Source organism: Ctenopharyngodon idella, chromosome 3 (assembly GCF_019924925.1).
Source record: "Ctenopharyngodon idella isolate HZGC_01 chromosome 3, HZGC01, whole genome shotgun sequence".
Lineage (NCBI taxonomy): Eukaryota > Metazoa > Chordata > Actinopteri > Cypriniformes > Xenocyprididae > Ctenopharyngodon > Ctenopharyngodon idella.
The window spans coordinates 30,001,971-30,027,427 of record NC_067222.1 but is presented as its reverse complement, the minus strand read 5'-3'; the positions used below and the strand labels follow the sequence as shown (position 1 = coordinate 30,027,427).

Sequence of the window (25,457 nt, the reverse complement as noted above, 5' to 3'; positions counted from 1 at the left end):
CACAATTTTTGTGTTGATTTTGATGTTTGTTTTGGATCACTGGACTGATGGAAGATCCAACCACAACCCATTATAAGATTTATAGCAGAGGCCATAATATTTAGATTTTTTATCTGTTGTTATTTTACAGAATCCATGATGCCATGTATCTGAACAAGACCTCTGGCAGAAAAATAGGCCCACAGCATAGCAGTATATTTAACCGTGGGCATGGTGTACTTTTTATCCATGTGTGCACCAAACCCATCTGGTGGGTTTGCTGCCAAAAAGCTCTTTTTTTTTTTTTTTAGTTTCATCTGACCACAGAACCCGGTCCAGTTTGAAGTTCCAGTCGTGTCTGACAAATGAATATGCTGGAGATTTTTCTTGAAACCCTCCTAAACATGGTGATGTGGTGATGTAAGCTTTCTGACCTTAGACTCAACTAATTTCTGAAATTCTTCAGATGTGATCCTTGGAGAGTCTTTGGCCACTCAAACTCTCCTCCTCACCGTGTATTAAGTCGATATAGATTGGAACTTCCTAATTATTGCCCTGATGGTGGAAATGGGGATTTTCAATACTTCAGCTATTTTCTTACAACCACTTTCTATTTTGTGAAGCTCAAAAATCTTTTGCTGCACATCAGAACTATATTTTATGGTTTTACCTATTGTGATGGATGATTAAGGGAAATTTGGCCTTTGTGTTTCCTCATATTTATACTCTTGTGAAACAAGAAATCACGGCTGGACAATTTAATGTTCCTAAAAAATGGAAAATATGAATGGGAATATACTGGGAATGGGATATTTTACTCATAAGAATTTCTAGAGGAGCCAATAATTGTGGCCCACTTTCAATTGTTTTACTTTATTGAAAGGTTAGATTTTTGCTATTATTTTTTTTATTTTCACAGCCGTCTTTGATCACATTTACCAAGGATGCCAATAATTTTGACCACGACTGTATGAACACTCTAATAAATGGTTGGATCAAATACGGACAAACCCAACCATTGGTTTAAATTTTTACATTTTTAAACTCAACAGTTGGGTTTGTCCATATTTGAACCAAACATGGGTTGAAACAACCCAGCATTTTTTAGAGTGTATCCATTTTAAAATCATGAAGCAAATATATAAACAGCACATCATAAAGTTTATGTACTTCCTTTTAAATAATTTAATAAAGCCAAGATTGCTAGGGGGTATGAAAAATTTCTGAGAAGAACTGTGTAAAAATGTAAATGACAAAATAAATAATAATAATAATAATAATCCTTCTGCTTTGTAAAGACTGGACAGCAATCATGAAATTAAAAAATGGATTTGATTTTCTCTTCAGACTTATACATTTAAGTAACCTAATGGTGAGTAGAGAAACAATACAATGTATTTAAATCTAGATATTTTCCAGATAATATTGTATTTAATAAAAAAAAAAAATCAATAAGCATTGTGCTTGTGTAGAATAGTTTAATTTGCTTTGCATTATTTTTTTTGAACAGAGAACGTTGTTTCATATAAACAATTAAATATTTACGTAAACGGAATATTAATGCAAATAATTAAAAGCTTGTGTTCACACATAATTATCTGTAAAAGGTAAACATATAGTGATGTCACAAAATATTTTTCAATGAAATAATTTGGACAATGAAATGTATAAATATTAAACTATATGTGGTGGATTATAAAATACTTTATATTTGGTACATTAAGTATATTTAGCTCAAAGACTTCAGCTATCAGATCAACAAAAGACAACGTTTATGTATTGCCAGATTACCCTCAAAATAGCCTCACTTGTGCATTTTGTATGAAAGTGCTTGTAAAGTAAAGTTTATGCTCCCAGTTGTTACTATTACATCAATAACAACATGGATTTTCATTCATCTAAATGTCTGATAGATTAACACAACTGTGATTCTATGATTAAGAGGTGCTCTGTTTAAGTGTGCTTTAAAGGGATAGTTCACCAAAAATGAAATTCTGTCATCATTTACTCACCCTCAGGTTGTTCCAAGCCTGTATGAGTTTCTTTCTTCTGCTGAACACTTTTATTTTGGGGTGAACTATCCCTTTAATGTAAAGCACACACTAAATACTACAATAAACATTAAACATTTCTAGTCTTTTCTGTGCAGTCCATCATTACATGAGTCACAAAAAAATCATTATTGGCCACAGATGTGTTAATTAAAACTGTCCCCGTGACATTGCAGCAGCTGTTAGGTGTCCTTATTGCTGGTTTCTAAAGGGAACGTGTTGACCCAGCTCTGCGTGCGAGCCAGACACTGCTCCCAGCTGTAGAGCGGTCGGTATTGAAAGTGACGAAATGCTTTGTCTGTGCAGACAGTGAAGGGTGTGCAGGCCACAGCGAGTGTGTATCCATTGAGCAGTGGTGTGTAGTTGTAGAACGGCTTGAGGAGCCAGCGCAGCAGGTCGTTCATCCACGCTATGAACCACAGCACCCACACTGGCACGTGCAATGGGCGAAAGTTGAAGGCTGACAGGAACTGCATGTTGAATTCATCGTAGCTCTTGTATGGCGAGTCATCGTAGCAGAAATAAAATTCCCCACCCAGCCGATCAGGATGTTCCCGCAGAGCACGTGCTGCTAACAGGTGCATCCAGGCAACATTACCTGCGTGCGCAAAAACGCATCCAAGATAATTAAAAGATTACACAAGCAACTTAAAGGGTTAGTTCACCCAAAAATGAAAATTCTGTAATTTATTACTCACCCTCATGTCGTTCCACACCCGTAAGACCTTCGTTCATCTTCGGAACGCAAATTGAGATATTTTTGTTGAAATCCGATGGCGCTGTGAGGCCTACATAGGGAGCAATGACATTTCTTCTCTCAAGATCCATAAAGGTACTAAAAACATATTTAAATCAGTTCATGTGAGTACAGTGATTCGATATTAATATTATAAAGCGACGAGAATATTTTTGGTGCAGCAAAAAAAACAAAATAACGACTTATATAGTGATGCCCGGTTTCAAAACACTGCTTCATGAAGCTTTGGAGCGTTTATGTTTTTAGTACCTTTATGGATCTTGAGAGAGGAAATGTCATTGCTCCCTATGTAGGCCTCACGGAGCCATCGGATTTCATCAAAAATATCTCAATTTGTGTTCTGAAGATAAATGAAGGTCTTACGGGTGTGGAACGACATGAGGGTGAGTAATAAATGACAGAATTTTCATTTTTGGGTGAACTAACCCTTTAATTATAGCATTTTTAAAGCCATTATCTAAATACACCAATCAGGCATAACATTATGAGCACTGACAGATGAAGTGAACAACACTGAATATCTCTTCATCACGGCACCTGTTAGTGGGTGGGATATATTAGGCAGCAAGTGAACATTTTGTCCTCAAAGTTGATGTGTTAGAAGCAGGAAAGGTGGGGTGTTCCCGGTCTGCAGTGGTCAGTATCTATCAAAAGTGGTCCAAGGAAGGAACAGTGGTGAACCGGCGACAGGGTCATGGCCATGGCCAAGGCTCACTGATTCACGTGGGAGGCAAAGGCTGGCCCTGTAGCTCAAATTGCTCAAGAAGTTAAAGGGTTAGTTCACCTAAAAATGAAATTTCAGTCATCATTTACTCACCCTCAAGTTGTTCCAAACCTGTATGAATTTCTTTCTTATGTTGAACACAAAGGAAGACATTCTGAAGAATGTTGGTATCCAAACATTTGTTGGACCCCATTGAATACCTCTGACAGATGAAGTGAATTACACTGATTATCTCTTCATCACGGCACCTGTTAGTGGGTGGGATATATTAGGCAGCAAGTGAACATTTTGTATTATTTAGTATTATATAGTATTACATAGTATTATTTTTCCTACTATAGCAGTCAATGGGGTCCAACAACTGTTTGGCTACCAACATTCTTCGTGTTCAACATAAGAAAGAAAATCATACAGGTTTGGAACAACATTAGAGTGTGTATATGATGACACAATGTTAATTTTTGGGTGAACTATCCCTTTAGTGCTGGTTCTGATAGATAGGTGTCAGAATACACAGTGCGTCGCAGTTTGTTGTGTATGAGGCTGCATAGCCGCAGACCAGTCAGGGTGCACATGCTGACCCCTGTTCACCGCCGAGAGTGCCAACAGTGGGCATGTGAGCATCAGAACTGGACCACGGAGCAATGGAAGAAGGTGGTCTGATGAATCACGTTTTCTTTTACATCACGTGGATGGCCGGGTGCATGTGCGTCGCTTACCTGGAAAACACATGGCACCAGGATGCACTATGGAAAGAAGGCAAGCCGGCGGAGGCGGTGTGATGATTTGGGCAATGTTCTGCTGGGAAACCTTGGGTCCTGCCATCCATGTGGATGTTACTTTGACATGTACCACCTATCTAAGCATTGCTGCAAATTGTTGTACACCCTTTCATGGAAATGGTATTCCCTGGTGGCTGTGGCCTCTTTCAGCAGGATAATGCGCCCTGCCACAAAGCAAAAATGGTTCAGGAATGGTTTGAGGAGCACAACAACGAGTTTGAGGTGTTTACTTGGCCTCCAAATCCCCCAGATCTCAATCCAATCGAGCATGTGTGGGATGTGCTGAACGAACAAGTCCGATCCATGGAGGCCCCACCTCGATACTAACAGGACTTAAAGGATCTGCTGCTAACATCTTGGTGCCAGATACCACAGCACACCTTCAGGGCTCTAGTGGAGTCCATGCCTCGATGGGTCAGGGCTGTTTTGGCAGCAAAAGGGGGACCAACACAATATTAGGAAGGTGGTCATAATGTTATGCCTGATTGGTGTATAAAAACAGCACAGATACATTCACATTCTATGTACTGACATTTTTCCTACTCATTTAATACACTCAAGAGTTCTGGGGGGAACACAGAAAATTTCAGAGAAAAATAGTCTAAAATAAATTCAATTATTATTATTACTATTATATCAAATAAAATAAAGTTAAAATGTACTAAATTAGACATTATTTCATTCTGCTTTCTAAATAAATCCTCATAAAAAAACTGGATAAAAAACATGAGATTTATCACTCTTAACTGATTCTACTGACAGCCATGCTTTACTTATGGTTTATATTTCAGGTTTATACAACTAAAAGTAATCTAATGGCGACAAAAATATATAGCAGCCTTTTTAGGATCATCATTATTGGATCTGTGGCATCAAAATGTTTGTAAATCTCTTCATAGACTGTGGTGGACAGATCTGCTCAGATTAAAAAAGGGAGTGTAAAAAAAGGGATATCAAATCAATCAAAATTCAATAAAAAAACCTTTTGAAGCCATTTTCCTCAGTTCCACTATTGCCATGGTTACTGTGTTCACAGTAAATCAGAATTATCAAACACAGAAGCAAGAGTCTGATGGTTAACCTGCATAGACCCGTCCGTGCTCCGTGTCCCGTGGAACTCCCTTGATTACCCAACCACCTGTACGGATCCCGTTCAGATAGAAGTCCTTCATGAGCTGATGTTGTTCCCCATAGATCCCTGTTGGTCGCAGACAGCATGTGTAGAGAATGTTCCCTCCCTTTAGCTAATCATGGAGAGTGAGAGAAAGAAATCATTCATTTTTTGCAGCAGAAAAGCAAACAGATTGCATTCCAAAATAAATTACTCAGATGCAGAAGACACACCAACAATGTTATGAAGATTTATAGTGTTTAGAAATGCCAGTAAATGCATGGTATGCTGAAACATCAAGAGCAAAGGCTTGATTATAACAAATCATACATGGTTATTTGAGGATTCAAGCATGAGTGCTATGTGATGTTTGTTTCCCTTGGGTTTGGGGTGGGTGCGGTATTGTGCAAAGTTGAAAATCAGCAACTAGAACAATTTAAATGAGAAGAGTTTCAATTCCCTCAAAATGTTAGTAGATTTTAATAAAGTTAAACTTGCTGTTAAATGTTTTGGGTGATATTTGTACATCCCTCCTGAATATAACGTATGTAAAAGCTTATGTAGAAAACTTACTTTAAAAAAAGAATACAATAATTACATAAATTTACATTAATTATGCAAACATATGTGCAAATAATGGAACAGCAATTTAATCTAACTTCCAACATGTGAATTAAAGATAGGAAATTTTATCTGCCTTTAAAAACAAAAGAAAGTTGTTTCCATTTATTAATGAGACTGTGTGTTTGTAAATGGCACCTTTGTGCCATTGGCTCCCAGCACCATTTTCTCAGCAGCAGCTTTGGTCTTCGGGTAGGGCATCTCATGGTATATATTATATGGAGTATCCTCATTCCCTCTGAGTCAAGGAAGAAGAACACAAAGAGTTAAAGTCAGAGCAAAATTAATTAAATTATTGTTAAATAACAGGTAGCAGAGCTACTAATACACAGGGATTAAGTTGAAGCCTCAACTCGGTCTGTAACTAAAATTATGTGGCACACCCCAACCAATACTGTTAAATTATTACACCAAACTCATACCCATAGGCCAATTCTCAATGGTTTTGTCGGATCAGTGTGTTACCCCTGTTAGCATCTGTTGGCATTGGTCGGGGTTTGTTTTCACCTCAATTAACATGTTCAATCAGTGATGTTGATGTATGTTGGGGCAGTGTGAACATTTTTATTTTTCATAAAATTCTAAATTCAACAGCCAACTTGTTTGCTGGTGTTTGTCTGTGCGGTGTGAATTGGCCTTTAGTACACCCTCTATGAATGAATAGACAGATCAGCTTGTACAGATGGAATGTGTGCGCAAGACAAAATGACGATACATCCTGAGGATGACAGCAACATCACTGTCTCCGTCTGTCATTACAGAGTGAGTGTTGCACATACAAAATTACATTTGCTGGTGTGCTGAGCATCAATAGTGTAATATTTAGTTTCTAATCAGAATATAGACACTTAAATAGTCAGGCATAGCATTAATTTAGTTATCCAAATGTAAGATGACATAAAAATATAAATAAACAATTTTTATTGTGCACTTTAGTTTGAAAAGTTATATACAAGGAAAGTTATTGTTTTTCATGAGATTTTGTGAGTACTTCATACTTCACCTTGCCAAAATGTATTTTTAAACGTTCAGTTTTACAAATGGGGACAATCTCAGAAAGATGAACAAATAATGTTTGTGGTCATCACATTAAAAATAACATTTGAAGTGCTGGGGGAAAAAATGTGTGTACGTGGCATTTCTTAAACGATCCCAATAGCTTTGTCTTTATTGCAATCAATAAAACTGGTTTATTGGCAAACTAGGTAAATGTGATAAGTGCATTAAAATATGAATACAACATTAAAAAGTCAAGACTGATGGTTTTGTGTCGATATACATCGAGTACAGAATGAACAGCTAACAGTTCACCGGAAATATGCCCAAGCTGGCTTAACGACAACTAGGAAATAGTTTGTTGCATTTTAGCATTTAATATACTGTAATGTGAGAGAAGCACAGATATTACAACACAATTCTTTTCAGAGTGCAATACTGCTTTCCAAATATGTTGTGAAGGCTATATTTGCTTTGGCATTCTTGTGTGAATAATTGGCTATGGCAGCTCACACTTTCCAGCAAAAACATTTATTATTTTCATGACCTTAGAATGGCACTGCCCATGGCAAACAACTGATGTTTAACAACATTAAATAGCAAAACACAACACAGGAGAGGGAGAGAGAAAGAGCGAGAGAGATAATAGGGATGATATATAATTGCTGAAATATAATCTTGTTGCTTTTAAATAATCAAAATGCTGTGTGAATGTGTGCATGTTTGAATAAAAAACATCTTAAAACTGAAGATGTTTTTATGTGTGTGTTAGTCACTCGGGAATGTGTTCATGTTTTTTAGCACGTGGCAGTAATGGAAAGGTTTCAAGGGTTCCTCTGTGTGCTTTTTTATTTGAAACTGTTGGCAAAACTTGTTGCACAACGAAATATGAAACCACTTAAAAGTCATCCTAAAGTTGTCAGTTGGATCACTGGTAGGACTGCATTACTCATTTTTCTTTTTTAGTTTGTTTATTTACTAGGCCAAACCATGATCTATGGAGCATTCACAAACTTGTACACATCCTCCACCCCTCGCATGTTTGGTTTTTTTACATACTGTGGCTAAATATGTTGTGTTTTTAGTACTCTCCGCACACATTTAAAGATGTTTACAAGCAGAATTCAAGAGTTTCCTGCAAAATCAACACAGAACATGTGGAAAAAAACGTAAGATTCCATCTGGACTGACTGATTGCAGAGCTTGTAATTGCTACTATAGAAATCCAAACATTAACATGATACACAAACAACAACACCACAAGTGTTTTGAGACATGCAAGCTTCACTTGCATCAGGTGACTAACAGAAAAACGTCAGTGGCAGAAATATAACCTTCAATTATTGAATGTCAAGATAGTGGAAATAGCATTCCCAGTCTGTCTATCACGACTGTGGCCTTTAATTTTTCAGCTTGACAGATAATTCAAGATGGAATGCTGAGAACCTTGTGGAATTCCGCAATGCCATTCCAGAATGCATTCAGCATGTGCAAACCCTTCCACTCCCTCAGTCTCCCAGACATTCTCTCCAAATACTACAAACCCGATTCCAAAAAAGTTGGGACAATGTACAAATTGTGAATAAAAAAGGAATGCAATAATTTACAAATCTCATAAACTTATATTTTATTCACAATAGAATATAGATAACATATCAAATGTTCTAAGTGAGACATTTTGAAATGTCATGCCAAATATTGGCTCATTTTGGATTTCATGAAAGCTACACATTCCAAAAAAGTTGGGACAAGTAGCAATAAGATGCCGGAAAAGTTAAATGTACATATAAGGAACAGCTGGAGGACCAATTTGCAACTTATTAGGTCAATTGGCAACATGATTGGGTATAAAAAGAGCCTCTCAGAGTGGCAGTGTCTCTCAGAAGTCAAGATGGGCAGAGGATCACCAATTCCCCCAATGCTGCGGCGAAAAATAGTGGAGCAATATCAGAAAGAAGTTTCTCAGAGAAAAATTGTAAAGAGTTTGAAGTTATCATCATCTACAGTGCATAATATCATCCAAAGATTCAGAGAATCTGGAACAATATCTGTGCGTAAGGGTCAAGGCCAGAAAACCATACTGGATGCCCGTGATCTTCGGGCCCTCAGATGGCACTGCATCACATACAGGAATGCTACTGTAATGGAAATCACAACATGGGCTCAGGAATACTTCCAGAAAACATTGTCGGTGAACACAATCCACCGTGCCATTCGCCGTTGCAGGCTAAAACTCTATAGGTCAAAAAAGAAGCCATATCTAAACATGATCCAGAAGCGCAGGCGTTTTCTCTGGGCGAAGGCTCATTTAAAATGGACTGTGGCAAAGTGGAAAACTGTTCTGTGGTCAGACGAATCAAAATTTGAAGTTCTTTTTGGAAAACTGGGACGCCATGTCATCCGGACTAAAGAGGACAAGGACAACCCAAGTTGTTATCAGCGCTCAGTTCAGAAGCCTGCATCTCTGATGGTATGGGGTTGCATGAGTGCGTGTGGCATGGGCAGCTTACACATCTGGAAAGGCACCATCAATGCTGAAAGGTATATCCAAGTTCTAGAACAACATATGCTCCCATCCAGACGTCGTCTCTTTCAGGGAAGACCTTGCATTTTCCAACATGACAATGCCAGACCACATACTGCATCAATTACAACATCATGGCTGCGTAGAAGAAGGATCCGGGTACTGAAATGGCCAGCCTGCAGTCCAGATCTTTCACCCATAGAAAACATTTGGCCCATCATAAAGAGGAAGATGCGACAAAGAAGATCTAAGACAGTTGAGCAACTAGAAGCCTGTATTAGACAAGAATGGGACAACATTCCTATTCCTAAACTTGAGCAACTTGTCTCCTCAGTCCCCAGACGTTTGCAGACTGTTATAAAAAGAAGAGGGGATGCCACACAGTGGTAAACATGGCCTTGTCCCAACTTTTTTGAGATGTGTTGATGCCATGAAATTTAAAATCAACTTATTTTTCCCTTAAAATGATACATTTTCTCAGTTTAAACATTTGATATGTCACCTATGTTGTATTCTGAATAAAATATTGAAATTTGAAACTTCCACATCATTGCATTCCTTTTTTATTCCCAATTTGTACAGTGTCCCAACTTTTTTGGAATCGGGTTTGTATAAACTCTGTTTGTTTTAGTGAATATTTTGAATCTGAACACACAACACTATGTAAACACATCACTATGTAACATCTTCTTACATATATATAAAAAAGCTATTTAAATAAATACACTTACCTAATGAATGTATCTCCTTTTACATTTGGACCAACCACCTCCATGGAGCTTGTATAGATCAAATACTGAATACCGATTTCTACACAGGCATTTATTACATTCTCCGTCCCTGATGGAGAACAGCATCAAGAAAGAAAAGGCATTAAATAAAGATACATGACAACAGCTAAAGGGTAAAGAAAAGAGGAACACTACTGTTGTACTAAAACAAATGAAGGAGCTAAAACAAAGCTGTTTCTGTTGCTTTAGCTGACATTAATGTGACTCGTTAAGCTTGAAACTGATGAAACAATCCCTAAATTCCAACACCAGATAGCCTGGATGAGAAACACATCTGCTATGTAAATGATTTCTGAAGTATCAGATATCGAGTGACAAGTGGAAAAACAAAGCTAAACAGGTGTGCAGGTGGTTTCTAAGTATCCAGCCTTTCATTGGTATTCAAAGAGGAGATTTCTGGGAAATTAAGATGGAATGTAGATGTGAGAGCAAAGGAACAAATGATATGGATCCAAACCAAAGGAAAATTCCAGTATGATAGGACATTCATCATCTCTTGCTTCTGTTTTTTTCTGTATCCTCTGGGTTTCTCTGTATCTATCAGTGCTATACTGACACAGGCCTAAAAACATGTTAGGAACACTTAACCAGTAAGGTCTACCACAAACAGTCTTTTTGTGATAATATACACATGTATTCACTCATGCAGATGGAGATGCTGAATGCATTTCCAAGATCAGACATCTTTATGTAGATGTGTGTGAATGGAGAGTTTGGTCTTTCTGACGAGTTCAATGAGATGTATCTGCATGCGCTCTATTTCTCATAAAGCCACATGATCTGTCCAGCCTAGCATGAGCGTTTATTGTACAAGAGCTGTGGACTGTTTCTAAAAAGCACATGCTCTGATTCTATTATGCTCACTTCATCATATTCAGAATGCGAATGATGTGAATCAGAACGATGCGAAGAATGATGCATTTCCGGACCAAACCGATCGTAAAGCTTTAATGTTACTGGAAATGTCACCAAAGGAAAACTGTGTGAGAAACCAAAACCTACAAACACCTACTGAAACTTACTAAAACAAAAAATCTAACAAACAAGAGAGAAGAAAAAAAAAATACCGTTCAAAAGTTTGGGTCTATACGTTTTTTTTTTTTTAAACGAATACTTACTCAGGAAATTTGCATAATATGAAAAGTGACAGAAAAGACTTACATTGTTACAAATCACAAATCACGGTTTCCACAGAAAAATTAAGCAGCGCAACTGATTTCAACATTGAAAATAACAGGAAAGTGTTTCTTGAGTATCAAATCAGCATATTAGATGACTGTGACACATGATCCTTCATGATTTCTGAAAGATCATATGACACTGAAGACTGAAGTAATGATGCTTCAGCTTTGCCATCACAGGAATAAATGACATTTGAAAATAAATTCAATTTAAAAAATACAGTACTGTGCAAAAGGCTTAGGCCACCACCAGCTTTGTTGTTTTAGCAATGTTTTAATGACCATCCATCCATATTTCTTTTTAAGTCTCTTTATTACGATACAAACAGAAAATACAGGAAATATGTGCACAAAATGTAAAAACAAATTCTGAACAAAATTGGTATTTAATGTGACCTCCTGGACCTCTTCCAGTTTCTCAAAGAATAAACTCTGAGAAACTTCTCATCAGATTTTGGCCTTCCAGTCCTTTTCCATTCCATTTAGATTTAAGAGAGCGAGTTTCCTGCTATTGCTCAAGTGTAAGCGGAGGTCAATAAATACTTGCCACTTTAGCCTATAAATGCTGTTTGTTCTGATTTTTTTTTTCTGTTTTTTAATACTGCATATAAATTTACTGTATTTTGTGGTTATATCTAATAAAGAGACTGAGAAATAATTATATATGGCCATTATATCATTGTTAAAACAACATCTAATGGGGGCCTAAGACTTTTGCACAGTACTGTATATATTTAAAATGTAATATTATTTCAAAATATTACTATACTTTTTTACTATAAATGATTATTATTACATTTTACTATATTTTTAATCAAATAAATGCAGCCTTGGTTAACATAAGAGACATTACAGACCCTAGACAATGAAAAGTATAGTGCATCTTTAAAGTAGGCAACATTCAGTGTTTTCTTAGCTAACTCCTAAACCCTTTCAAAGTGCAAAACATTGACATAACTTCTACAGTGAAGTCATTGCTATCTATCTCCTTTTGTTCCTTAATCTTATTCTTCGCTCACCTTGTACATTGACAGCATAGATGGCCTTCTCAGGGACTTTATACCACACATCAACCAAACTAGCCGCGTGGATAACCAGGTCTGCTCCCTGAAAGGCATCACGCACACTCCCGTAATCTGTTATATCCCCCTGCACCACCACCACCTTCACATGCTCTGCGAATAAAAGAGAAAGAGATAGGATACCTTGTTAAAGAGTAAATAGGTTGTTAGTGTTTTGATATGCATGCATGAATGTCTATATATAAAAAAAGGCATTTTATCTAGATTTTGCATTTTCTTTCACCAATCAATCTGATCTCACAGGAAAATGTAACTATGTTACGAGGAGATGATTTCGTATGAATTTGCACGATGTAAATCCTACAAAAAAACAGGTTGTGGAACAGGTCAGATTACTCAAATAAAGATAAAGAAAATAAAAATAAATAATCTAAATACAAGAAACAGCACAAATAAATACATGAGAGCTAAGATACAAATAAAATAAACAATGCTTTACAGGTTTTTCAGGTATCTAACAGGTTTCAGGTACAGAAACGAAAGTAATAAAATATAAAATAACACTTCATATAAACTAATTTTGAATAATTAAAGTTGAAACATTATTGAAGTTACAAAAGCTATTCAGTCAAGAGTGATTTCTTCGTGCTTTGTCTTTTGATTAACATTAAAACACATAGAGCAGGAATATTAGACTGCTTTCCCTTTAAGACATAATTCAAAGATCCAGTACACTGAGACTGATAAAAACTGTCTGTCTCGTTTTTCTCCTAAGACATTAAATACTATGTTTGTTAGGATACTCGCTAAGGTGGGCATGTTGACATAAGTTTTGTGTGAATTTGTCCATTTAGGTGCAAGACTTGAAAGAGAATTTGCGCGCTGTGACGCGGCTCTCCGTGTACACGCTTCGGATGAGCGAATTTTTCTCCTGAATTCGATTTTTTTTACAGCGAACCATCCCACCCCCTAACAAAAACGTAAAATTATTAGGAAAAAAAGCAAGCACGAAGATTCACATCTAACCCCAACCCTAAACACCCATCACTGGGATTGTACGAACTCATACGAATGTAAAATAGCTATGAATTGCCATGAGATGGTAGTGCAAATGGATGGGCAGCTGAGGACTGATGCGGCTACCAGTACATATAATAAAAATATTTTTAGCAACACTTTATTCTACAGTGTCATTGTTACATAAGTTACATGTACTTACTGTAGTAATAACAGTAAATTATGCATAATTACACTCATTTAACCCTAACCAAACCCTATTCCTAACTCTAAGTAATAAGCACATGTTGTTAATTAATATTAGCCTACTCAGAGCTTAAATGTATAATTACACTGTAAGGACACCTTAAAATAAAGTGTAACCAATATTTTTATACAATAAAAAGATTTCTATAGTACTACTAGAGCCTACTGACATTTCCTCGTGAAGGTTGTAGCAAACAAAGTGTGTACATGCGTCATGTATTCCAGTGAATGAGGGAGTGTGTGGGTGTCAGCATCCTATTATCCCCATGATTCACCTTAGGAAGATTCCTGATGTCATTTTTAGAATCATGAATTATATTCTTGATTATGATGACAATTATCGAGTACAGGAAATAAACCATAAACACTATCTGTCTGGTGGAAGTAACACCCTCATCTTGGCAAACAACATGCATTGTTTCATTTATCACTCGCAGCTATTTTTTCTAACAATCAACACAGCCGTTCATAACTGTTCTGCAAAGAATACTGTCTCTGGATCTGTTGTACCATCTTTCTGATATCTGAAGTTTCCAGATGCTTTTGCAATTATGCATTTAACATCTACAAAAAATGACAAACTCTTTAGCCGCTACCCAATACAAACAATAATTTCTGTGACTGGAACACACTGTATTTGCTTCTGTGCCGTGCAAAGATGTTCAAATAAACATGACGGTTGCACTTTATTTTACATTCCGTGCACTCACATGTACTTACAGTGTACTTAAGAAAGTACTGTGTAATATAAGGTAACTACATGGGTTAAAGTTATGTTTAGGGGTAGGTTTAGGGTTAATACCTAGTTATTGTAATTACGATAATAAGTACATAGTATACATGCAGAACAGGACAGTGAAATAAAGTGTTACCAACATGTCTCTAGTGTCCCTTGCATCTGGGTGATGTTGATCAATTAAGCTTTACAATAAAACATCATAAATAACATAGGTAAAGTCTGCCTATGAACAAAATCTTAGCAAATATTCACAAAGTTTATATAAATTTAGTCACATACAAAACTTGTTCACTGTGCAAGTAGGTCAATGTTCAGTTCTGATAACAAATGGTTATCTAACCTCTTTCTGTTGCCATTTGCACTTTGACCACATGTTAAACTGTTGTCAATTCCAAGCATCTTTGTGAAAGTATGCCATCTTTCCCCCATTAGCCCCTAGGATACAAAACTAGCAAACTGTGTGAGGAATCGAATAAATTAAGGCAAGACAATGGACACTTTAATGTATAAGCTCTACTTGATGAAAGAGCCAAGAAACTCTGGCTAATAGAAAACATTTGACACACAAATTAGAAGCAGCTAACCGAATTCAAAGTCCGACTTGCCTCATGCATCTATTTCTTAGGCAGACGTTGAATAATGATACAGTCCAAAAGAACAATGTGCTTCAGCTAAGCAGAGCTTCAATTACTGACAATTTCAATTACTTCAATTACTTCAACTTCAATTACTGACAATTTCTCCATTATAACACAACCAGGATGCTCTATCCATCTAATGTCCTGCTCTACAGATGGATCTTATTCAGTGTATTCATTAGTGAATACACTGAATAAGATCCCTTTGTAGAGCAGGACATTAGATGGATAGAGCATCCTGGTGGTGATGGAGACAGTGAGAAAAGAAACTGGAATTGGATGAAAATGACTGGTGTGGCCTGACCTCAACAACTGAACCAAGCCCAAATATACGCAACCAAAGCCAAGGCTATATAATGAATGAACTTTTCCATTTCCTCTGTCTTTTCAACGTTCTTTCCCATTATTGTAGTCATAAAAAACAACAGATGTTTCCCATGAGCACTTTCAGAAACTACACCCTACTGTGCCCATCACGAATGTCAAAAACAGCCTATAAATTACTACATTTTTAAAACTATGATCATCTAAAGAACGAATATACATAATTTCAATATTATAGTGTAAAATTAGAGATAAGAGATTTTTCAAAAATATTTGTCCCTGAGATTTGTGGCTTCATTTCCAACACAAACAGCAAATTTGACATAAATGTTTTCAGATGTTGTGTGTACTTGGTTATCAAGAATGTGTCAACAGTGTCAGTTTAAGATGAAATGTGATGTATGATGAAGAAAAGAAAGAACAATCAATACTTTGTGAATATAATATTCTTATTTAGCCTATTTGTCATTTTTCCCATCAAGACTGCTTTAATTTTGTCAACGTATGCAACAATATATATATACTAGCTATGAAATATGCTCAGCAAGAGTCATTTTAATCCAAAAATGTTTAAAATTTCATTCCTATAATAGAATTATCAAACACAATGCATAATTAGACAATGCATAATTGACAAAATGACAATAACAACGTACGTAATATATACATATTGTTAATATGAAAACTTTTACAATAGTTAAGCGAACGTAGCCTACGTAGGGAACGTTACGACGTAGGTATGTGGCGTAACTAATCTGAGACACGACATAAACGTATATTCAACAAATTAGTATAAATCAATATTCAAACCATTGTGGGCTCTGATAAGATCGTAATGAATAGTTTGTTTCATGTGTTTCTTACCTGTACTGTGACTTTGTAGACTTGGGAAAACGTTTTTATCGAAAAGCTTGATCTCCTTGATATTATCTTCTTTCTCCAACAAAACTCTCAACAGGTGCTGCCCAAGAAAACCGCACCCTCCAGTTATCACATAAGTTAACTTCGATTTCTCATTAGACATATTATTACTCCGTTGCATCCTCTCCTGTTATTGACTGAAGTGTTTTCCGTCAGTGTTTACCGACGACAGTCAGTTGATTCACTCTGCAAACGTAAAACAAGAAAAACGTCAAATTTAACAACAAGCAACGTTCAGCCTACAGTTGACTAGTGTGAATGTGGATACTGGTTACGTGAACTGCTCCAACCCTCAGAGAGCTTGTGTTGTTGAAACACAGCCCGCCCCTAAAATTGGATGAGCTCTCAAAAGAGCCCGAAGTTTTAACTGCACGCTGTTTTAACTGCTGTCAAAATGTGGTTACAGTCAAAAATGTCAAAATTGCTGTCAAAATTATTTAAAAAAATAATAATTAAGTAATCCATGCAAATATGAAATATTCAGGGAAAATTGTTCTATTTCACCTTCTGGGGAAAGACTTAAAGTGTTAAAGGGAAAATTCATTCATAACTTACCAAGCAGATCTAACAACATAGGAAAAAAATACTAGGCAGTCAATCTGCTTGGTTACAAACATTCTTCAAAATAACTTCCTTTGTGTTCAGCAGAACAAAGAAATTCATACAGGTTTGGAACAACTTGAGGGTGACTAAATGATGACAGAATTTCTTTCTTTTTGGGGGGGCGAACTATCCCTTTAATTATTTGTATAGGCTTAATTATGAATGCAACTACTATGACCTTAGGTTAATTGAGAGACGGTATTGAATATCGGCACTTTTTAAAAATGAATAATTTATCACACCATGATGTGCACGACTGTTTAAAATGCAGGAGTGTAGTCAAAAGGGTGAGTGAAAATAATGGAAAAAACATTTAAGAAATGGTGATCGGTTAGCCCACGGGTGCTAATTATTTACTCGCCATTTGACTTTCATTAGTGTCATTTGGGCACGGTCACTCACCCACTAACACTATAATGCCTTTTGTCTACTCTGCACAAATCTCACAAGCCCATATCAAGATATGAATTCAGTCATGCAACCCAAGTCAAAATTTGAGTGATTCATGAAGAGTGATTTGGGCCATATAAGACTGCACACTGTAATTTGCTAAATCACAAAGTGTGTGAGTAGTTAAAAATTAACAATGATCATAACTGTAATCACAAAACCCAATTTACCATCAAGGACAGTGCCTTTTAGCCCATATAAAATACAATCTAACCTGTGTGGTGGAAATTCACCAATAAAATTAAAGAGCTCAATGGTAAAAATGTTTTTTTATCTGACTCCAGACTTTAGAAAGTCAAGGACAGCAAGTTGCTTCTCACAGCATTTGTAGATTAGACTTGAAACATCAGAGAGAGAGAGAGAGAGAGAGAGAGAGAGAGAGATTTCAGAGTCTTCCACCAAGTGTGTGACAGAAAGAAGGGGCCAGTGCTCAGTAGTTATCTGAGGCCTTGCAATTGAAAGATAACTTACAACATCTTCACACTTATCAGTCAAAACCTAACCCTCACATGTATAACCTCTGTTGAGCAGTGACCTGATTGAAACTTTCAGTTCGTCTCCTTACAGTCTTAAACAGTTAACATGCTTTTGAAACAATAACTTTTTACAAAAGTCCTCCTTCCCTAATCTCTCTGTCAGAAGCGTCATATCTTAATAAACAATAAAGGTAAAAAAAAAATCTGTTTTCAATACATACAATAAAAGTACTGTTTACACACATATATGTCAAAAACAAACTATATCTTTCAATGATTAAAAAGTTATGTAAAGAAAACATGTGTAACTTATGCAAGATTAACAAAACTGATAATGTATAAGCAGTGGCGTTGATTGAATACACATAAGAAAATCATATTTCTCTTACACCTGTTAAAACAGAACATGTGACAACCAACGTGGAGAGAAAAGGGAGTGTTAGTGTTTAAACTTTATAAATCACACCAAATAACCCTACCAGCACTTTCAGTCGGGCACTAAAACAGCTTCTTTTTGCATAATCTTTAGCATTGCATGGGAAAAACTATACATGAAAGGAAATTTAAGCAAGAGAATTTGCGTAGCAAAACCGTTTAGCAGTTATTACCAAACTGGTTACATCAGGTCAACAGCTCTTAAAGGGTTTTTTTTTTCACCAAAAACTGAAAATTATCTGATAATTTACTCATCCTCAAGCCATCCTAGGTGCATATGACTTTCTTCTTTCAGCCAAACGCAATCTGAGTATTAAAAAATATCCTGGCTCTTCCAAGCTTTATAATGGGTGTGAATGGTATTCTAGATTTTGATGCCTAAAAAACTGCATCCATCCATCATAAAAGTAATCCATACGGTTTCAGGGGATCAATAAATGCCTTCTGTAGCGAAGTGATGCGCTTTTGTAAGAAAAATATCCATATTTTTAACTTTATAAACTATAATCTCTGACTTCTGGTAACGACCATATGCAAGTAGTTCCTGCGGAAGAGTGACCTCTGACCTGATGCATGACGCAGGATATAGGAGAAGCGTAAGCTCAGGTGAGAGTAGACGCCTCTCGCGTTTCAAACAAATAGGGCTGGGCAACAAACTCCAGCTCCTCTTCTCTTATATCCAAATCCTCTGACTTTTCTCTCATTTCTAATTCATGACCGGTGTTTTGTTTTGCTCTATCCTCCATGCATACTCGCATGATTATAGTTTATTAAGTTATATTTTTATATTATAAACAAGTTATAGATATTTTTCTTACAAAAACGCATCACTTTGCTTCAGAAGGCCTTTATTAACCCCCTGGAGCCGTGTGGATTACTTTTATGATTGATGGATGCTTTTTTGGGCTTCAAAATCTAGGGTAACATTCACTCCCATTATAAAGCTTGGTAGAGCCAGAATATTTTTTAATAAAACTCGCCTGAAAGAAGAAAGTCATATATAGTAAATTATGGGATAATTTTCATTTTCATATTCAAAAATGAAAATTCTGTCATTAATTACTCACCCTCATGTCGTTCTACACCCGTAAAACCTTCGTTCATCTTCGCAACACAAATTAAGATATTTTTGATGAAATCTGATGGCTCAGTGAGGCCTGCATCGCCAGCAATAACACTCCCTTTTTCAATGCCCAGAAAGCTACTAACGACGTATTTAAATCAGTTCATGTGACTACAGTGGTTCAACCTTAATGTTATGAAGCAACGAGAATACTTTTTGTGTGCCAAAAATAACAAAATAGCGACTTTATTCTACAATATCCAGTGATGGGCGATTTCAAAACACTGCTTCATGAAGCTTCGAAACTTTACAAATCATTTGTTTTGAATCAGTGGTTCAGAGCGCCAAAATCACATGATTTCAGTAAACGAGGCTTTGTTACATCGTAAGTGTTTTGAAACTTAAATAGTTCACGTGACTTTGGCAGTTTGATACGCGCTCCAAACCACTGATTCAAAACATTCATTCATGCATTAAGCTTCGAAGCTTCATGAAGCAGTGTTTTGAAATCGTCCATCACTGGATATTGTAGAATAAAGTCATTATTTTGTTATTTTTGGTGCACAAACAGCATTCTTGTCGCTTTTTTAATATTAAAGTTGAACCACTGTAGTCACATGAACTGTTTTAAATACGTCTTTAGTAACTTTCTGGGCACTGAAAAAGGGAGTGTTATTGCTGGCAATGGAGGTCTTACTGAGTCATCGGATTTTATCAAAAATGTCTTAATTTGTGTTCCGAAGGAAGGTCTTACGGGTGTGGAATGCCATGAGGGGAAGTAATTAATGACATCATTTTCATTTTTGGGTGAACTAACCCTTTAAGGACTGAAACATTATAAACAAAAGAAGCTTTAGCACCTAATGGGCTGTTCTTTAAAATAGATGTAAAAAAAGACAAGCTCCAGAAAGAATGAGGTAACCCTGGCCTCAGGTTGAACAGCCCAAAATATACGTACCAGCTTGGACATGTTAAGCAAAAGATGATTTTGAATAGCTGTTTTGAGATATATAGCTTAAAAAACATCCTGTCATCCTGTTTAAGGTGCAGGCTTGATGAATTAGCTTCATTTGATAGTTTGAGCTTGTCGTATCAAATAAGCTATACTTCATAATAAAGCATATACCAGTTTCATCTGACAGGTAGGTGTTCATACAGCGCTGCAAGATTTTGCCAAGTAAGACATGTTCCTGGATCAACATATTTTGTTGATCCTGGAACAACATTCCAGTGTGAAAATTTAGTCTTAACCCTATTCCTACCCCTAAACCTAATCCTACCCATAACTTATCCCTAAAATCAGAGGGGAAAGATAGGTGAATAACATTGATGTAGAAGCACCTAACCCTGGTTGCAAGCCTAAACTGGACATAAATGGTAAACTTGTCCCTCAAATCTGATTTGGTTGGTTGTAATGTTGTTCCAGGATCAACATGTCTTACTTGGCAAAATCACGGTGACCGCAAGCAGAAATAGAGGGGCATACACTGAAATATAAATAAGGCATCATTGGAATTTTTTAATGGTTTTGGCTGTTTTGTATTCTTTTAGCAAATGTTTTAATTCACTAGTTTTGCAAATTAACAAGGAATCAACTTTTGTAAAGCACTGATGAACTGCAGTTATTTATGCTTCTTCTCTATCTTGCATTTCTCAGTTTAAATTAAATAAGCTGAATACGATTATTGTGTTACTTTACTGTGTTAGTGTTGGCTGCATGTCATGTGGCTCTAGAATAACATTCCAGAAATCCCTTCATGACTGATCGCACGTGGGTCCATAATGTGATGCATTTTATTTATTTAAAAATGCATTAATAGTGCAATTTATAAATCAAATGACTTGAACACACTTATTCTATGATGAAAATGTTTTCAATTTTTGAAATAAAAGTCATTTTGATTTTATAACAACAATAATAATAATAATAACAATTGAAAAAAAAAAAACTTCGGTGTGGTAATAATCAACATGCAAGAAGCCAAGATTAAGTTTACTTTTAGTTACTTTTTTTTTGTTTGTTTGTTTAGGTCAAATGGAGGAACCCTAAGAAACAGCTTGATATTCATGGCTCAAAATGTGGTATTTTTAACCCTCTACCGCATGGTGTGGCCATATGGCAACATATTCTTTGTGTTCATTTCCTTACCACTCTCTCTTTAAGAGAACATTCTCGGGTTTTTTGTTGGTAAGAGAAGACCTTAGTTTAGCCAATGATGGGCTTTGGTTAAGTCGCATAACATGCAATTTTTTTTTGTTCTGTGGCGCGATTTCTGACAGACTGCCATCTCTTGTCAGTAGTTGCTGAAAGCAAACTAAAACGTCAGCAACAAACAAGGACCAGCCCATGTCACATTCACAAAAAAATTGGTAACATCACCTCAGATAAGTTATGATGACATATTCACCACTCAAAAAAGTTTTTATGAAATTAGTAGTTGGTAAATCGATAAAATGTCTGTGTTGCCAAGCGGCAACACTGTGCAATAGTGGAACGACATTATTGTAATAGGTTAGCTAGCTAGCAAAGGTCAGCTGCAGTCTGTTAAGCTGTAACAATAACAACATTAATGCTAGTGATATAATGTTGATTAGTCGTATGTTAAGGACTGCCATGGCATTTGTATTATGGATTAAATCAACATCGGAGACCTGCCTGCCCACTGCCACCACAGCCAGTACTACTGGCCCAGACCAACCATTGGCCTACCATGGTGTCTCAAACAGGCAGGTGCAAGTGGCTGTAAGTGTATTGTTAGGGTGAAGTGCACCAAATGTGAGATGTACCTGTGCCTCACCTGAAAAAAACTGCTTCGTGAAGTTTCATACGGAAAAAAGGTGAAGTTTCAAGGATTATGGAGGGCTCATGTTCATAAACTTCCTCTCATAAGATTGCGTAATGTTGAATTTTCATGAACTGCAATGTTTTTGGTTTTCTGTCAATGTTTCATGATACATGATGAACAGTATTATGTTTGTTTTTAACTATAAATTTGCAATTTAAGTAATATTCATGTAAAATGTAATGAAATTCAAAGAATATAAAGCATTATTCAGCAAAATGGGATGGAATAAATAAAAGCACAAGATGTTGGAACGTATGTACAAGGTGTTGTTTATAATTACTGTGTTGTAATTACACCAATTGAATCAACATTTCTAAAGGAAAAATATTAACTATAAGTAAACTTATTCTAAGTTATTTCCACTATTGTATGTTGTTATCGTATGGCAACAAACCATAAAGTACCTTAAAATATATATAGGCTATATATATATTTTACAGCACTTCAAGTTAAGCCATTATAAGAAAAGAAAAAGAGTCAATTTTGTTTTCCTGTACACTGTAAAAAATGAATGTGATTTTAACAGTAAAATATTGTAAAAACGCTACGGAAAAAAAATTGTAAATAGGTTAACAGTAAGTTCCAGTACTATATACAGGGAAAAACTGTAAAAGCTCTTACCAGACATTTTATGTAATTTTCACAGTAAAATGCTGTAAATTTTACAATTTTTAGAAGTAAAAAACAACAAATCAATGTATAATTTACAGTCAAAAACTGTAAACTGATATTCCCACAATTCCCTGTGTGACACTCCACATTTGAAAGTATTTTGTTTAAAAAATCATGTTTCTTAATAGTTTTTGTCATCAGTTATGTACATTAGGGTTTTATGTTACATCTTCTGTTGTTTAATGAATGTTTATTGCATTATGTAAGTGTTGTGGGTTACCATGATGGTGTTTTGCGTTTGCGTGAATGACTCTTTGCACCCTCTTTACATTAGTATATACTTCAGCTAGTGGAAAAGCTATTTGTGATGAACTCTGATCTTCATGTGGCTTTCTCTTTTACCACCTGCATTATTATGGTGGTTGTCAGTATATGTTAAAGATACAAAACAGATTTTAGTAGTAGTGTGCATTGTTGAATTTACTTGTTTACATTCAAATTTTCTTGTTTGTAAATTACAGTTTTATACTGTAAAATGTACAGTTTGTTCTGTAAATGTGTTTACAGTTTTTCTGTATTTTTTACAAAATTATTCTGCCAAAATTATTTTGTAAAAACTACGGAATATTTTTTACAGTGTAGGTCTATCATAATGCGTGCGGTAGAGGGTTAATTACCTTGAAAAAATATCTCAGAGTTTTTTTGAAAAAAGACTGACGACAACTTAAGTTTTAACCTGTCACTTAACTATTCAAGATAAAAGTATTTTAGTTATCTCTGCTCGGATACACCATTTGACATTTTACATCTAACATTTAGTAGGAAATATATCCAGAATATGTATGAAACCAACATAAATACAACATTAAACTAAACTAAACTTGTTAAAAGATTTAATCTCATCATCATCTCCTTACATTGACCCATTTGATTTTATCGTAAGTTACTTTTGTTTGCTTGCGGTTACATAAGTAGGTTAACATTTCGAGGCTGGAAAGCGTCATGGTCCAGATTCCTGACACCTGAAATGAATCATTAGCCTACCCGCACCGCCGGTAATTCAGGAACTTCCCGCGGATAAACCGGCTGCTCGTTTATTTCCGATCAGGTGCAACGTTAACTCTTAGCAATGCTGCTTGACGTCCTTCCGACAAAGACGAATTATTTGTCAATGAGCTGCTTCATTTCAGTAAATTGACCACTACACTCCAAAGAAATTACAACAACATACGATTTATAACGGTAAGTTTTATAACGGTTATTGTTCTGAAATAAGACATCCTTTATGACGACAAATGCCACCTCCGGAGGATGCGGCCTTTGAAAAGCGACGTCATCAGGATGAATGGGAATCAATCAGTCATGAATGAAAGGGTTGTGTCGACATGTTCTGCGCTCTTTTGTCCCAAAACCTCTATTCGAGCACGTCAACATGGAAATGCGATCAGATTTCCTCTGCGGAATGTGTGGCTACTGTTTCATTTCAGTGGTATTGTGTTCCTGAAGAGAGTTTCCGCAAAACATACTCAGTCTCCTTTGTGTTCATGGCAAATGAGGTTATCGCAGTCAGATGACTGAAGCCGTCACTGGATGCTTTGTGTTCCGCAGCATCTCTCATCAGTTCAGTTCACCAAACAGCAGTGACACATTTCTCACAGCGGGTTTATAGCCTACACTATTGTGAACAATAAAAACTATTTTAACCCAGAAGATACATCCTTAATCTCTTAACCCATTTTCTCTCTTCCTATTCTTATACCTTTGCTTCAAAGTCTTGACAATAATGAGTTTCACAGCAGGCTGTCTATACAAAAACACACATATTCCAAATTTGAATTGACCCCCTTACCTCAGTAAATTCCATCATATTCTTCAATGAATCCAGTGAGCTCAACCTTTCTGTTTCCTGTACGATTTTTGAGGAGGTTTGCACCTTCCTCTGCAAGCCGCATGCTTCCGCCTCACATGTAACAGCTCAAAAGAGGAACATGGTGAAGCAGAGGTTACTGCCTTAGTGGAACAAAATAACAAAACGCATCAGTATTTAGAGTCCATTATTTACATTTGTAACAATAGCCCAAATCTACAATAATCTGAAGACAAAATTACACTCAATCTTTGTATATTTATCTGCTACTGCCTCTTTCATCAGAAGATAATACTCTTCCAACTCAGACTGAAGGCTAATCCTGTCACGTCACAATTTGGCTATGAATAACATGCCATGAGATTCCATTCTAATGCTGTCACTTTGCCTCTCAATGGGGTGATGTAATTGGATTGTGGAGAAAAAAAAGAGAGCTGAGATTAGTTTCAACTATGTTGCAGAACTAGGTAAGTTTGCCAAGGAAAGTATCTGTGTTAAACGACACAAAGTTGAACAATTATTTGGTTATTTTACTGCCAAAATGGGCCTTATTTTTTTCCTGCTTCATTTCCTCAGAGTAGGAGCCCCAGCAGTGCCCCTCTGCTCATGTCTGAATGTAACAAAGCCCTATAGGTCATATTTCATAAACTATAAATGTCATGTCTGATGTACCTCTATTTA

At 36.1% G+C, this 25,457-nt stretch overlaps 1 protein-coding gene across 3 annotated transcripts; it reads right to left on the bottom strand.

Moving 5' to 3' along the window:
- Nucleotides 1-1,443: 1,443 nt before the first annotated feature.
- On the bottom strand, nt 1,444-25,071 carry hsd3b7 (hydroxy-delta-5-steroid dehydrogenase, 3 beta- and steroid delta-isomerase). 3 transcript variants are annotated; one of them, XM_051884625.1, is made up of 7 exons: nt 24,759-25,071; nt 16,368-16,610; nt 12,537-12,692; nt 10,277-10,385; nt 6,164-6,263; nt 5,375-5,537; nt 1,444-2,628 (listed from the first exon to the last, which is right to left on the bottom strand). In XM_051884625.1, exons 2-7 carry the CDS (start codon nt 16,543-16,545, stop codon nt 2,213-2,215), a joined length of 1,122 nt encoding a protein of 373 aa, XP_051740585.1. In that variant the 5' UTR covers nt 16,546-16,610; nt 24,759-25,071; the 3' UTR covers nt 1,444-2,212. The 3 variants fall into 3 exon arrangements, with proteins under 3 accessions (XP_051740585.1, XP_051740591.1, XP_051740576.1); XM_051884631.1 differs by lacking the exon at nt 24,759-25,071 and adding an exon at nt 23,954-23,972; XM_051884616.1 differs by lacking the exon at nt 24,759-25,071 and having other exon boundaries at nt 16,368-16,726.
- Nucleotides 25,072-25,457: the final 386 nt, after the last annotated feature.

Coding starts and splice junctions, on each gene's coding strand:
- hsd3b7 (XM_051884625.1), bottom strand. CDS start 16,545: ATGCAACGGAGTAATAATATGTCTAATGAGAAATCGAAGTTAACTTAT. Junction 12,693..16,367: donor TCTACAAAGTCACAGTACAG/GTAAGAAACACA, acceptor TTTTATTCGCAG/AGCATGTGAAGGTGGTGGTG. Junction 2,629..5,374: donor GCACGGACGGGTCTATGCAG/GTTAACCATCAG, acceptor TTGCGCACGCAG/GTAATGTTGCCTGGATGCAC.